We start from the raw sequence: 13,687 nt of genomic DNA, 5'->3' as shown, positions 1-13,687 counted from the left end.
AGCTCCTGTTTTAGTGGGGGCCAAGACAAACACAGAATGGCCTCTGTGTTAAGAGAAGCCATGAATGCAATGGGACAGTAAATGACTAGCAGAAAGCAGGGACTCGGAAGCGCTCATTCTCTTTCCCTTTCACAGTCTAAATTGAGAGGTCTTATTTTTCTTAATATGTTCCGGAAGAGTCTTGAGAACAGCACCCATTACAAGCACACGTGGGATAGCAAGCAGCAGGACCTCACCAAACAGGGGCACCTTACTCCCCCTTCCAGGACTGTTATACAGAGAGTCCAGGGGAAGATGCATGAGGTGAGCTCTTACTTCCCAGTATGAGTGGATAAAATATCACCTGCCCAGAACTTTATGGGGAAAAAAAAGTAAACAGCTTTTTATCGTAAGATGTGCTGTATATAGTTAAGACAATATTTTTTTTTTAAGATTTTATTCATTTATTTGAAACAGAGAGAGTGGGGAGGTGCAAAGGGAGAGGGAGAGGGAGAATCTCAAGCAGGCTCCCCACTGAGCTCGGACTCTGACATGGTACTCAACCACATGACCCAGAGATCATGACCTGAGCTGAAACCAAGAGTTGGATGCCCAAACGACAGAACATCCCAGGCGCCCCAAGGCAATGTTCTGTTGGTGAGTGTCTGAAGATGTTCTAACTTTATAATTTAGTATATAAAATACTATGCTATTTCATTATCAGATGTTACTACAGATATGAATAGGCTTCATATGCCTTCTGAGTTTTAAGAGTAAAATTTCAACTACCTATCATTTATTATCCCTGTCCCACAGAAAAGCAGTAAAAATGATAAAGCATTACAAGATTATTGTTTTGACACACATGCATAATGCAGACCTCTTTTGATAGTTGACATTCTTTTATTAACAATCAAAAAACTTCACACAATAGGAAAATAAATGTTTCTCTAATGAATAATTAAATGAAAACTATCCAGGACCTTATAGGATTTTTAATGCATCCCAGGTTTGATGTGTACCTTAGAAGACAGGACATCAGCTTGCACAATCATTAGGTATGACTGAAAATGAGAAACTGATTTATAAAAGATTTACCTAACGGCTTTCCCAAACAGTAGCTCCCCTGCTTAAATTAACATAGGAAATAAAATTTGTATTTAGACCTAGTTTTAGATGACTCACAATACACATCAATCTTAATTTTATCGTCTTGATGTTACTTTTTTAAAGGTAGTCACCAGAAAACTCAAATCGCATTTTAAGATCATGAATTTGAGGTGTGCAATAAAACTTGTAATTTCTCAACATCAAAGTTTAATTATTACACAACAGTTCAAGCAGCAGATTCTACTTCAGACAGCATTTGTCTCATGCCGTTTTCTTGCGGCATTAATCACGTGATGGTGTTCGAAGCACATTTAAGACTAGAGCAGGCACTGCTGAGTGGTCACAAAAATCCCTCTTGGATGAACAATGAATGCTTGGTTCATTTCAAAATAAATGGCTTTTACCTTTTCTATGTCTTTTCTATTATGAGAAACAGAGCTAAACAAAATCTTGAAGTTTCATTTTCTGCTGGATGATTAAAAGCTTTATCTGTAAATTATCTGTCTCTTAAAATCTTCTGATGGGAGGAAAAAACAAAACCCTTAGGGAAAAACAGTGTGCTTTCCCTTGTTCCCACAACATAAAATCAGAGCAAAAATAGAGTGCCATAGAAATTTCAACATCGAATTTTTTTTGAAATCTTTAAGCTTAATAACAGTCAAAAAGTTTTATATTAATCAGTCATCTCTGCATACCTGCTAGTTCAATACAAACCAGGATCTGGCAGACTACTTGTATTCAAAATGCCATCTTTCAAAAAGGTTCTACTTTTCTAAATGGTCCATTTAAAGAGTTCACTGCCTTGCGTATACATATATGTGTGTATGTATATGTATATATGTGTGTATATATGCATATATGTAAGTGGTAAGCACATGACTCTCATTTGCACTCCATGAAAGTCACTCCACTGTGGTAGATGAAGGATGGCAATCCTAGTCTCCAAAGTGTCTTCAATCCACAAGCATACACAGTTATCACTACTCTCATCAACGCTGCTGACAATTCAGAAAGCCTAAGTACTTTCTAATTGAATTCTAAAAGAAAAGTGCCTTAAATTTAATTTTTTTAAACTTCAGTCTTCAATATTGAAACTGCTAAGTTACTCCATTTTTCCATGCAAAAAAAAAAAAAAAAAATAGAATAAACTTGGGGAAAAAATAATATACTAACTCGGGAAAACATCCAGTTACTAAACAGGCTTAAGAAAAAAACCTATATAGAAAAAGTATTCCCAAAAAAGGTAAAATCTATGTGTGTTGCTCACCACAGGATTATTTGAATAAATAACAATTAGTAACCAATGAAATATTCAGTACAGAACTAAAATAAATTAGGAAGTGTCCAATTGATAAATTATACAGCCACCAAAAATAAGGAAAATGACATGACAATGTCAAGCCAAATTACAAAAGGCTCCCTGCTACATTTAAACAGTCCCACCTGCAAGCATGAAACAGGAACACAATTTGACAGGCTGTGTCACTGGATTATGGGTATCGTTTTCCTTTATTTAAAGGACTATACAACATAAAGCTCTATAGTGACTGTGCATTTTTTTAAAAGAAAAGAAGATCAAATATGATGGAATAACTCAAAAACAAGTCTTTGAAAAGCAATGTTCCTGGGCAGGGACACGCCACTGCCCACATCCAGAAACCAACCACCTGCCACTCTGGGAAGAGAGCACCCGACCCAGGCTGCCGCTCTGCAGAGGGGTGCTCGTGAACAGCGTGGAAACGTGGAGCAAGCGCCTGGCTGGAACAGTCTGTGGCCTCATTCCCAACATTCATTTTATCAACAAGGCCCAGATTTGTCCGCTTTGAGCAGGTACCTAACACATACTTCTATGTTTGATGACAAACTTTCACATAAAAGTCTTTTTATTTCTCCCAACAGAAAAATTCAAATGCACGACTATTTCCTTTTCATAATAGAGCAATTCTCAATTGGCAATCAAGTGATATTTTTTAAAAGACAAAATGGTGTTAACCCTGTGCAACATGTGACCAAAAATAATTAAAGGCCCATGGGTGATATCAAGTACTACTAGACAGAAGATTATTTACAAAAAGAGCAATTTTCAATAGAAAAACTGTTTCCCTTGGGAAACAAATTTAATCTTTTATCATTAAACAACTGGGCAAAGGACCAGGTTTTTTACAAGTGCAGTAAGGGGCAAAAGGCTTCCCGAGAGGCCCTAAGAGGACAGGGATGAGATCTTTTCGATGGTTTTATGATGGCTTTTATCACCTGCTGGCTGTTTCAGCTCTCAGAAAATGATGTTCAATCAAAAGACTAAATCATACAAAGCACTTACTATTTTCAGTTGCCCAATAACAAAATTTGAAAACAAGAAATTCATAGCATTAAATCATGTTCATCAAATGCTTGAACAAGCTAGAAATGCTACAATAGAGCAGCTTACTGGTAGACTACGGTACTCTGCACTACTACAAAAATAGTCGTGAAAAGCTTATTTTGCTCAATGTAATGATCACGTTTTACTTTTTGCAAGCCATGTATCTCTCCGTTACATTCTCCCAGTTGATTACATTCCAAATAGCTTTTAGGTAATCCGGTCTGACATTTTTATACTGAAGGTAATAAGCATGCTCCCACACATCGATCCCCAGTAGTGGAATAAGACCTATTGGAGAGAAGGGGGGAAAAAAGCAAAAACTATGAATTTCAATCTAAAACGTAACTGCATCTTCTCCACTGAAACTTTATCCTTTCCATACAAAATTACCCTTCACAACATTCCCATCCATTTTTCAGTTTCTTTTACAAGTAGGAAATTCGCCTAAGAATAAACATCCCATAAAAATGTTTTTAAGCTTTGCTCTTTGGAAGAAAATGAGATAAAGAGTAAAAAATTTAAAATAGAGTTTGGAAAATTAAGTACGGTATTTTAAGAGCTGTTCTTGAAATACCAACAAAGCTATCCATGAGCCAATTCTCGGGCGATCAGTAAGGTACCATGTTTGTGGGGGTGCTTGAGGACCTTCCAAAGCAGTCAGGGGAGTTTTAGGAGAACCCGCTCTGCTCCTAAGGCTAATGTTAGTCTCAGAGAATACAGAGCATTTATGAGACACTAACAGAAAGAATAAGTTAACAAGGAAAACTGAACAGGACCAAAGAAAAAGAGACACTGTCCTCAGAAATTAAATAGTGTAAAGAAGGAATTACTTACACAACACTCATTTTCAAAAACTCTCAAACTAAATGACAAGCTCTCCTTTAGGAAAACAAGTACCAACCAGTAGGTCTTGAGCAGTGGGGAGGTATGTCACTAATCATGTATTATGAATAATTAAGGTAACAAAGTTTATAAATGATTTTTCCCCTCTGTAAACTGCCGTGACTTTTACGGATTTTCATTCCAATGGGCTTTCCTCAAGTGGAAGAGAAGCAGGTGTGGCCATGGTTCACCTGGAAATCACAGCCTTGTCTGTAAGGTACCTTCAAAGGTAGACCCGACTCTCTGAACATTCTCCAGCATTTCACTTTCCCAAAAGAGCCATTTAGAGCCTGGCTAAATCTGAATATATCCAGGGAAATGAGGCATGTAAGCAAGTCTGCGGGCATGTGTTGAGGCAGAAAACATGGCTGAGAACTACAGATAATTGATGTTAAGACGTCACCACAGGTCTGTTACATTGAGGATCAAAGTTCCCACTAACTGCTGGATGCCTTGTGACTATTTCCTAAAGACATTCTGATTCAATCTGGCTCAACATGGAAAAGGATTTGGTGTCCCCAGCCTGGAGCTTCTAAGCCAAATATTTTCCTATACCAAAACCAAAACCCCCCAAAAAGGCGTAAGTCTGGAAATCTGAGCTCTAGTGCCATTCTGACCACAGGTGCTCAGCAGACGGGCTGAGGGTCCAAGGCCTGAGGTCAAACTCGGCTTCCAGGTCTTTTCCTCCTGCAGTGGTGTTTATCTAATTTCAGTGCATGTAATTATGTAAGCTGATACGCATTCTCTGTCAAATGAAGCAGGGTTTATGTTCAAAACATGTTTTGTTAATGTATCTGTAAAATTACATGTGCTAATTTTGCAAAACATCAAGGGCTTTTAAAGCATTTTTGCTTACACAAGACTCAGGGTATTATCAGCTGTTAAGATCTACTCACATTAGGACATGCTCACAATAGGTTTAATCGCTGCTCTTGTTCCTTATTTCAAGGTAAATGCTTTACAGTGAACCATCTCCCACTAATGAATGTGAAACAATTTTCAAACCTAACCTGTTGTTCCTTGCAGGGGATCCTGGTTAAAACAAGCAGCAATCTGCAAGCGTCCCTGTTCCTTACTGAAACCAAGCCAACCCCAACCTGAGCCTTGGACGCCAACGGATACGGTGGTCAACTTCTCCTTAAATTTGTCGAAGGAACCAAAATCACGTTTGATGGCTTCCAGCAATTCCCCTATTTTAAAAAAAATCCAACAACATGCATAAGTGAACAGACTGTAACAATAAACAATTTTATTACATATATTAAAATTTGCCTGTCATAAGGCACAAGATACAGCTAGACAACATCGGAAGACATAATATAACCCAGTGAGCCTAGACGGCACTACGTTACTCCTGCCTTGACACTAGCATCATAAGGTCTCACAACTGTAATTCACGGGTTTGTTACTGAACCATGTTAGAGGGATTTCTTCCCTCACTGTGCTATTTCCATCAGAAAAGAAATAATATTTTCCGTTAGCTTTCTTGTTTCCCTTCAACAGAAAATTTTACTTTGACTTCTACCCTACCTATTCTGTCTCAATTTGGGAATAAAATTTTATGGTTGTTATTTGGTTCTTCCCCAAGGCAGCCTGATCTTTCCTATCACAATTATGTAATTTTAAAGAGAGTGATTTTTGTCTTTTATTACTGAACAAAGGGTACACTATAAGAGCTATTGTCCTTTTATTCTGTAGCAATGTAACATATAATTCTAGATTGAGCACATCAACCAAATCAAGTAGGCCAAAATATCACTTCTCTGATTATCTATTATAATAGATAGTAATTATCTATTATAAGCACAAATAATAGAATAAAGTGGTACAGATAACCCAAAGTGTCAGAGAACCAAGACCTGTTGGCTGAAAATGGGCACCTCTGACATTCTACTGAATCCCAAAACCTCAGAAGTATTAAGTCACCGTCTGCAGACCTAACTCATAAAAAGAAATGCCCAGCTTCTCAAATTTACTCTCCCATTCATCTTTACTTCCAAATGAAATTGCTTATTACAAGTGCCTAAGATGCCTTCTACAAAACAATTAAAAACAAATAAACCCAGGGCGCCTGGGTGGCTCAGTTGGTTAAGCGGCTGCCTTCGGCTCAGGTCATGATCCTGGAGTCCCTGGATCGAGTCCCGCATCGGGCTCCCTGCTCGGCGGGGAGCCTGCTTCTCCCTATGACCCTCACCCCTCTCATGTGCTCTCTCTCTCTCTCATTCTCTCTGTCTCAAATAAATAAATAAAATCTTTAAAAAAAAAAAAAAAAAAAAAAACCAAATAAACCCACAGAAACTTAAGGTACATGCCAGAAGCCCAGACAGGGAGAGCTCTACTTATGCCCCATACCTTCCCTGGGATGAGGAGGGTAATTAAGTCCTCTGGGCCTCCACGAGAGACACAGGAAGTCAAGTAAACGAGCCAGAGTGAACAAGACCATTAGCTCTGTAGTCCCCTCATTTACCCTCCAGGTGTCCTGGAAAACCTAATTTTCTGGGACAACTAACTTTTTATCAGTTAGGAAGAGCAGGAAAATAATAGCAAAAGGCACTATTCTGAGCATTTTATGTTTGATAACTTATTTTTCAAAACAGCTCTATTACTGTCCCTGTATCGTACAGATGAAGAAAGTAGATACAGAATGATTAAGTATCTTACCCACCCCCAGGCTGCTCAACTTTTCTAAAAACCATTTACCAGTCTTGTTCTAATGTACAGCACATTTCAACCAGAAGTTGACACCGTATCTGACACTGTATGTGTATAAAAGCTGATGACGTAACTCCCTGAATGTACTCTCCATTCCTACACATGTCCCTTTCAAAGTTACAACTTTGTTGTACTCCTTGCTATGAAAAATATGCCACTATGATATCTCAGAATTAACATAAGAAAAGCAACCGTCATTCCCATCATGCACAAAATGTAGCTAAGACTACACCAGTATCTACCAACCTCTGGGTTCTCCACCGCCCTTAGGGCTCAGGTTTGTCCAGAAGATGGAATGATTGATATGGCCTCCGCCATTGAATTTGAGCCCAGGCTGAAGAGCTACCTGAGTTGTAATGTCACCTGTAAAGAGGCAAACATACTTTTTAAAATTCTTACTTTTCAAACATTCTATACACCATTTTCTTTGTAAAACGTCAGATAATTAGACTAGCTTATCTATAACATCCCTATCGGTCCTAAAATTCCACAATTTCAAACAACAACAACAACAACAAAAGATTATCTTAAAAAATTATTTGTCCCAGTGGATTTTCAATTCAATTAATAACATTCTGAACAACTCAATGAGTGTCCCAGCAGGGGGTGCAAAGCATGCAGAAAATTCTTTCCTGAGCTTCAAAGAACTCAAAGTTTTCTTGGATATTAAAGATTTCAGCAGGGGCGCCTGCGTGGCTCAGTCAGTTAAGCCTGTGCCTTCAGCTCAGGTCATGATCTCAGGGTCCTGGGATTGAGCCCCGCATTGGGCTCCCTGCTCAGCCGGGGAGCCTGCTTCTCCCTCTCCCTCTGCCTGCCACTCCCCCTGCTTGTGCCCTCCCTCTATCTCTGTCAAATAAGTAAAGAAAAGAAAAGAAAAGAAAAAAGAAAAAAAAAGATTTCAGCAACAATGAGAACAAAGATAGAAAACAGTGAAATGCGGTATGTGTGGTTCCATAAACAGTACTAAATGGTAAATTTTCAGGGGCGCCTGGTTGGCTCAGTCAGTAGAGCATACAACTCTCGGTCTCAAGGTGGTGAGTTCAAGCCCCACCGTGGGGGTAGAGATTACTAAAAATAAATATAAGTTTTTTAAAAAAATGGTAGATTTTCAGCTCTCATTTTCTAGATAGACAACTATTCCATTGGGAAATAGTTCAATGTTACATCAACAAAATATTCAGCATATTCAAGACTCAACTTCAGATTTCCAATCCCAAACTTACCCTCCAACGGCCTTCCCCAGCCCAGCTGCTTTCTCAGGACATTTCTGAGGACCTGGTCATTTCTTTTTTTTTTATCTTTTTTTTTTTTTTTTAATTTTTTTATTGTTATGTTAATCCCCATACATTACATCATTAGTTTTAGATATAGTGTTCCATGATTCATTGTTTGTGCATAACACCCAGTGCTCCATGCAGAACGTGCCCTCCTCAATACCCATCACCAGGCTAACCCATCCTCCCAACCCCCTCCCCTCTAGAACCCTCAGTTTGTTTTTCAGAGTCCATTGTCTCTCATGGTTCTTCTCCCCCTCCGATTTCCCCCCCTTCATTCTTCCCCTCCTGCTACATTCTTCTTCTTCTTTTTTTCTTTCTTAACATATATTGCATTATTTGTTTCAGAGGTACAGATCTGAGATTCAACAGTCTTGCACAATTCACAGCGCTTACCAGAACACATACCCTCCCCAGTGTCCATCACCCAGTCACCCCATCCCTCCCACCCCACCCGAGGACCTGGTCATTTCTTACTCCTTTCCCCTCACACCACGTTCAACCCACCAACATACCCACCGGCAAAGCCAGCTCTACCGTTAAAAAGATCCAGAATCCAGTCCCTTCTTCCTGCTTCTGGTGCAGACGAGCAGCATCACCTACCGGCACCTGTGCCACCATATCCCATACTGGTCTCCTGCTTCCACACGGGCCCCCTACAGTCTGTTCTCAACACTGGCCGGAGGGCTCCTCTGCACCCCACACTGATCGTGGCACTCCTCTAGTCAAAGCCCTCCAAAGGCTGCTCCTCTCACTCAGAGTGAACCCCAAGTCCCTACAACCGCCTTCAAAGATACAGGTCATCTGACCCTGTGCATTTCCTCGCTGGCCCAGCTCTAGCCACACTGGCCTCCTTGCACTTCCAAGAGAAGCTCAGCCTGCTCCAGTTTAGGGTTTCCTAACCCTAACTGTTCCTAACCCTAGCTGTTGCCTGGACTGGAATGGAATACTCTTGCTGAAGATAGCCTCGTGGCTCATTCCCACATTTCTCCGTCATGTCTCCACGGACATGGCAACCTCATCAGTGAAGCCCTCTCAAACCACAATATAAAATGGGCAATTTTCACCACTTCCCCAACTTGTTTTTCTTGATAGGACTTACAGCCCTGGCATACTACTACATATTTACTTGTCCATCTGTCTCCCCGCTAGAACAAAAGCTCCAATAATAACAAGGACTTCCGTGCACTGCTGTGTCCCAGGGGCCGATATATTGCCTCCTACATACCAGGCACTCAATAAATGTTTTTTTTTTTTTTTTTTTTTAAAGATTTTATTTATTTATTTGACAGAGAAAGACACAGCGAGAGAGGGAACACAAGCAGGGGGAGTGGGAGAGGGAGAAGCAGGCTTCCTGCGGAGCAGGGAGCCCGATGCCAGGCTCGATCCCAGGACGCTGGGATCGTGACCTGAGCCGAAGGCAGACGCTTAACGACTGAGCCACCCAGGCGCCCCATCAATAAATGTTTGATTGACTAGATAACTGAATACATTAAATGTAGTTTTTATGAAAAAAAAAAAAACTAATTCTCTGATATCTATACTTAAAAAAAAAATCACATTGGAAGACTTTTTTTCTACCTTGCTAAATAAGTAGGCAAAATATTCTTTTCCATGCCTTTAAGAAGCTAAGATTAACTATTAGGGAAAATGGCAATTCCCTTGTTCAATTAAATCCCAAGGGCTTATTATTCACAAGATACTAAGAGACAAAGTGGAAGACACAAAGAACCACTGAGAGCTCTGTGCTTAGGGAGTTTACATAATAGAAGAAGTTCTCTAATCTGTTCTTAGGGCATACCTCGGAGAGGAGGAAAGGGCCAAGTGATCTCAGAATACACAGATCATCTTGGAGAGTTGTTTTAAGATGCCAACTTCTTGTTGTTATTATGTTCACAATATAATTTTGTTATAGATCAGTGTCCCTCTTAGAAATTATTCTAGGAAAATCACCCTAAAAATAAATGTAGGTTTTATGTTGTTTTTTAATAAATCAACAGTAACTAAATTTTTCTAATGGGAAAGAAACATGCTATTGAAAACCAGCTTAATAATCTCAATCTCTTAAAGTTTACTTCATCATTTTTTTTTTTAAGATTTTATTTATTTAGGGGCGCCTGGGTGGCTCAGTCATTAAGCGTCTGTCTTCAGCTCAGGTCATGGTCCCAGGGTCCTGGGATCGAGCCCCGCATCGGGCTCCCTGCTCTGCGGGAAGCCTGCTTCTCTCTCTCCCACTCCCCCTGCTTGTGTTCCCTCTCTCGCTGTCTCTCTGTCAAATAAATAAATAAAATCTTTTAAAAAAAAGATCTTATTTATTTGTCAGAGAGAGAGCATGCGCACAAGCAGGGGGAGCAGCAGGCAGAGGAAGAAGCAGGCTCCCCACTGAGCAAGGAGCCCGATGCAGAACTAGATCCCAGGAGCCTGGGATCATGACCCGAGCCAAAGGCAGACACTTAACCGACTGAGCCACTTCATCATTTTTAAATTTTAATATAGGGGTGCCTGGGTGGCTCAGCTGGTTAAGCGTCTGCCTTCAGCTCGGGTGGAGATCCCAGGGTCCTGGGTTCAAGCTGCTTGGCGGGCTCCCTGCTCAGCAGGAGGTCTGCTTCTCCCTCTTCCTCCGCTCCTCCTCCCTGCTTGTGCTCTCTCTCTCTCTCTCTCAAATAAATAAACTGAATAAATAAATAAACTTTAATATAAATTTGGGGGGTGCCTGGCTGGCTCAGTTGGTAGAGCATACGACTCAATCTTGGGGTTGTGAGTTCGAGCCCCACATTGGGTATAGAGCTTAAAAAAAAAAAAAAAAAGTAGTAATTGGGGCTTCTGAGTGGCTCAGGTGGTTAAGTGTCTGCCTTCGGCTCAGGTCATGATCCCAGGGTCCTGGGATCCAGCCCTGCGTCAGGCTCCCTGGTCCACAGAGAGCCTGCTTCTCCCTCTCCCTGCCGCTCTGCCTGCTTGTGCTCTCTATGTCTCTTGTCAAATAAACAAATAAAATCTTTAAAAAAAATAAAAAATAATAGTAATAAATAGAAATGTGCGGGGCTTTGCAATCTGCTTTTAAAAATACTATTAAGTTCAACATTTTCCTTGGTTTCAATTCAATTTTTTTCCTGTTAAGTACAAGTTAAATACTTTTGTTTGAAAAGTATTTATTTACCTACTTTTAATGAGATTGATGATGTTTATGTCACTTAATACTTTTGCCCCAAATTTTCAAACATGAAAATTTAATTCTTCGACAGTCTTTAAAATATATAATTTTTTAAATAAAAGAAAACTTTGTAGGTACTTATTAATTTATAGTCAACATAATACAACATAATGTACAGCTTTTTTTGTTTTCAGTAACTTTCATGAAAACAAGTAAAGGTGTGATTGCACAAGAGAAGGACTGAAATTAAGTTGTTTTTAAAATATTGAAGAGAAAGGTTCAAGTTGTCAGGTGTTATCATGCAGGAAATAATTTCACAACTGGGATATTCCCCACCTTGTCATCATTACCACATCTTCCCCGAATTTGTTATTTTCTAAAACCCCTTTCCCGTACAAATCACCAAAATTTTTCCCCGTACTCATGGTTCCCGTCACAAATCTTCCAGAATGTGGCAACTTCCTCTTGTTTTTGTTTAGCCAATTACCTCATGCAATCAGGCTGAAATTCTACATTTTCCCACTAGATGCCCCCCGTCAACAAGATGTCACGGTCTGAAATTTACTCAAATTTCAGAGGACCTAAAGTCAATAAACTTGGAAAAAATACATCTTTTAACTGGGCAGCTTATTAAGCAATACATACCGTCAATTATTTTTCTCGTGCAAGCCACTGATTAGTAGGCTGAAAAGTGTAATAGGATTTTGTACAGAGACATTAAAACACAGATCCTCGTACACACACGCCCCCAGCCACAAAGTCCACACGCTCCTTACTGGTTTTGTCAACTAAGCTCTTTGGGGGGGGGGGGGGGAGTGTACGTCCATATTATATCATAATACTGAATTCTAAGTATTAGTAGATACACACAGGCCTGTTTCAGTTTCCCCCAAAATGACTGCATTCCTTGTGAATCCTGACCCCCCGTCAATTCCAGAACACGCGGAGGAGCCGCTCTCCTGAACGGAGGGACTGGCTCCCGGGGCCGCGCCTCGCTGTCCCCTTCCCGGTGGTTTCTCGCCGGCAGGCAGCCTGGCACCTACCCTTCTCCAGCGCCTCCAGATACTTCTCCTCGATGACATTCAGGTTGTTCACGTAGGTCGCGTGGTGCTTGCTGTGGTGCAGCTGCATGATCTGGGCGTTGATGTGAGGCTCCAGGGCGCCATAATCGTACGGCAAGTCGGGGAGGCTGTGCTTCTGTCTGGAAGCCAGCGACCCCAGCGCCGGCACCAGCGTCCGGCTCGTGCTGGAAAGAGAGCAGACGCAGACCGATTCGCTCACGCGTCTACGCAGACCCAGCGCCATCTGGGCCTTTCTACCGCTTGCTCGCTCGCCCTCCACATTCGCTGAAGCTTTAAACCAACGCGGCAGCCCTGCGCCGCGGCAGCACCGGGACGCGCTCAGCGGACACCTGCCCTGACGCAGGGCCGCCCGCCGCGTCCCCACGACGCCGGGGCCCCGAAGATGCCCGGGACCCGCCGCGCCGGCGCGGGCACGCACGGAGCGGGGCCGGTGGAGGCGGCCGCCCGTGCGCCTTCGCCCTCCGGGCCGTGACCCGTCCCCGCTGCGCCATGCGGCCCAGCCGCCTCACCTGCGCGCTGCCCGGGACAACATGGTGAGCTACGCCAGCAGTCTAGGCCGCAGAGTCGACCCGCCGCGCCGACGGCCCGGCGTACACAGACGCACGCCTCGGGCCGCGCCGCAAGGACACCGCCGACCTCCACGGGCTCCGCCCCCTGCGCCTGCCGCTCCCACGCCGGGGGGCGCGCGGCCTCGGGGTCTGCCCTGCCGGAGCCAGCCCGCGCCCTGAGCCCAGGGGATGCGAAAAGGAGGGACATGAGGGACCTGCCCCAGGGGGCCAGGGGAACGGCGGCGCCCACCTGCCCGCTTCTGAGCGTGCGACCAAAGGGAGGGCCGCGCTCTACCTCCCCCATGGTGGAAGATGGTACGGCCCGCAGCCCCGCCCGCCCCCCCCCCCCCCCCCGCCCCCCTCGGGGGCCCGCGGGGAGGGCCTCAGCAGGCGCAGCCGGCGCAACCCCGCCCCTTTGCTCCCGGCGCCTCAGGGCCGCGGTGGGGTCCGGCGACTCCTGGGAGGGAAGGCTGCGGTTTCCCTGAGCAGCCTTGGCGCGCCCTAGCGAGCTAGGGAGGTCCCTCAGGAAGGAGAGTCCTGAGCGCTGGTAGGGTGTAGAGCCGGTGCCCCTCCAGCCGCTGCCCGAT

At 43.0% G+C, this 13,687-nt stretch overlaps 1 protein-coding gene across 1 annotated transcript; it reads right to left on the bottom strand.

Moving 5' to 3' along the window:
• Nucleotides 1-862: 862 nt before the first annotated feature.
• SOD2 (superoxide dismutase 2) lies at nucleotides 863-13,236 on the bottom strand. Its single transcript, XM_036110067.2, has 5 exons — nucleotides 13,062-13,236; nucleotides 12,514-12,716; nucleotides 7,292-7,408; nucleotides 5,344-5,523; nucleotides 863-3,739 (listed from the first exon to the last, which is right to left on the bottom strand). The coding sequence occupies exons 1-5, from the start codon at nucleotides 13,082-13,084 to the stop codon at nucleotides 3,594-3,596; spliced, it is 669 nt and encodes a 222-aa protein (XP_035965960.1). The 5' UTR covers nucleotides 13,085-13,236; the 3' UTR covers nucleotides 863-3,593.
• Nucleotides 13,237-13,687: the final 451 nt, after the last annotated feature.

Source organism: Halichoerus grypus, chromosome 9, assembly GCF_964656455.1.
Source record: "Halichoerus grypus chromosome 9, mHalGry1.hap1.1, whole genome shotgun sequence".
Taxonomy (NCBI): domain Eukaryota; kingdom Metazoa; phylum Chordata; class Mammalia; order Carnivora; family Phocidae; genus Halichoerus; species Halichoerus grypus.
This window is presented reverse-complemented; position numbering and strand designations above follow the sequence as displayed.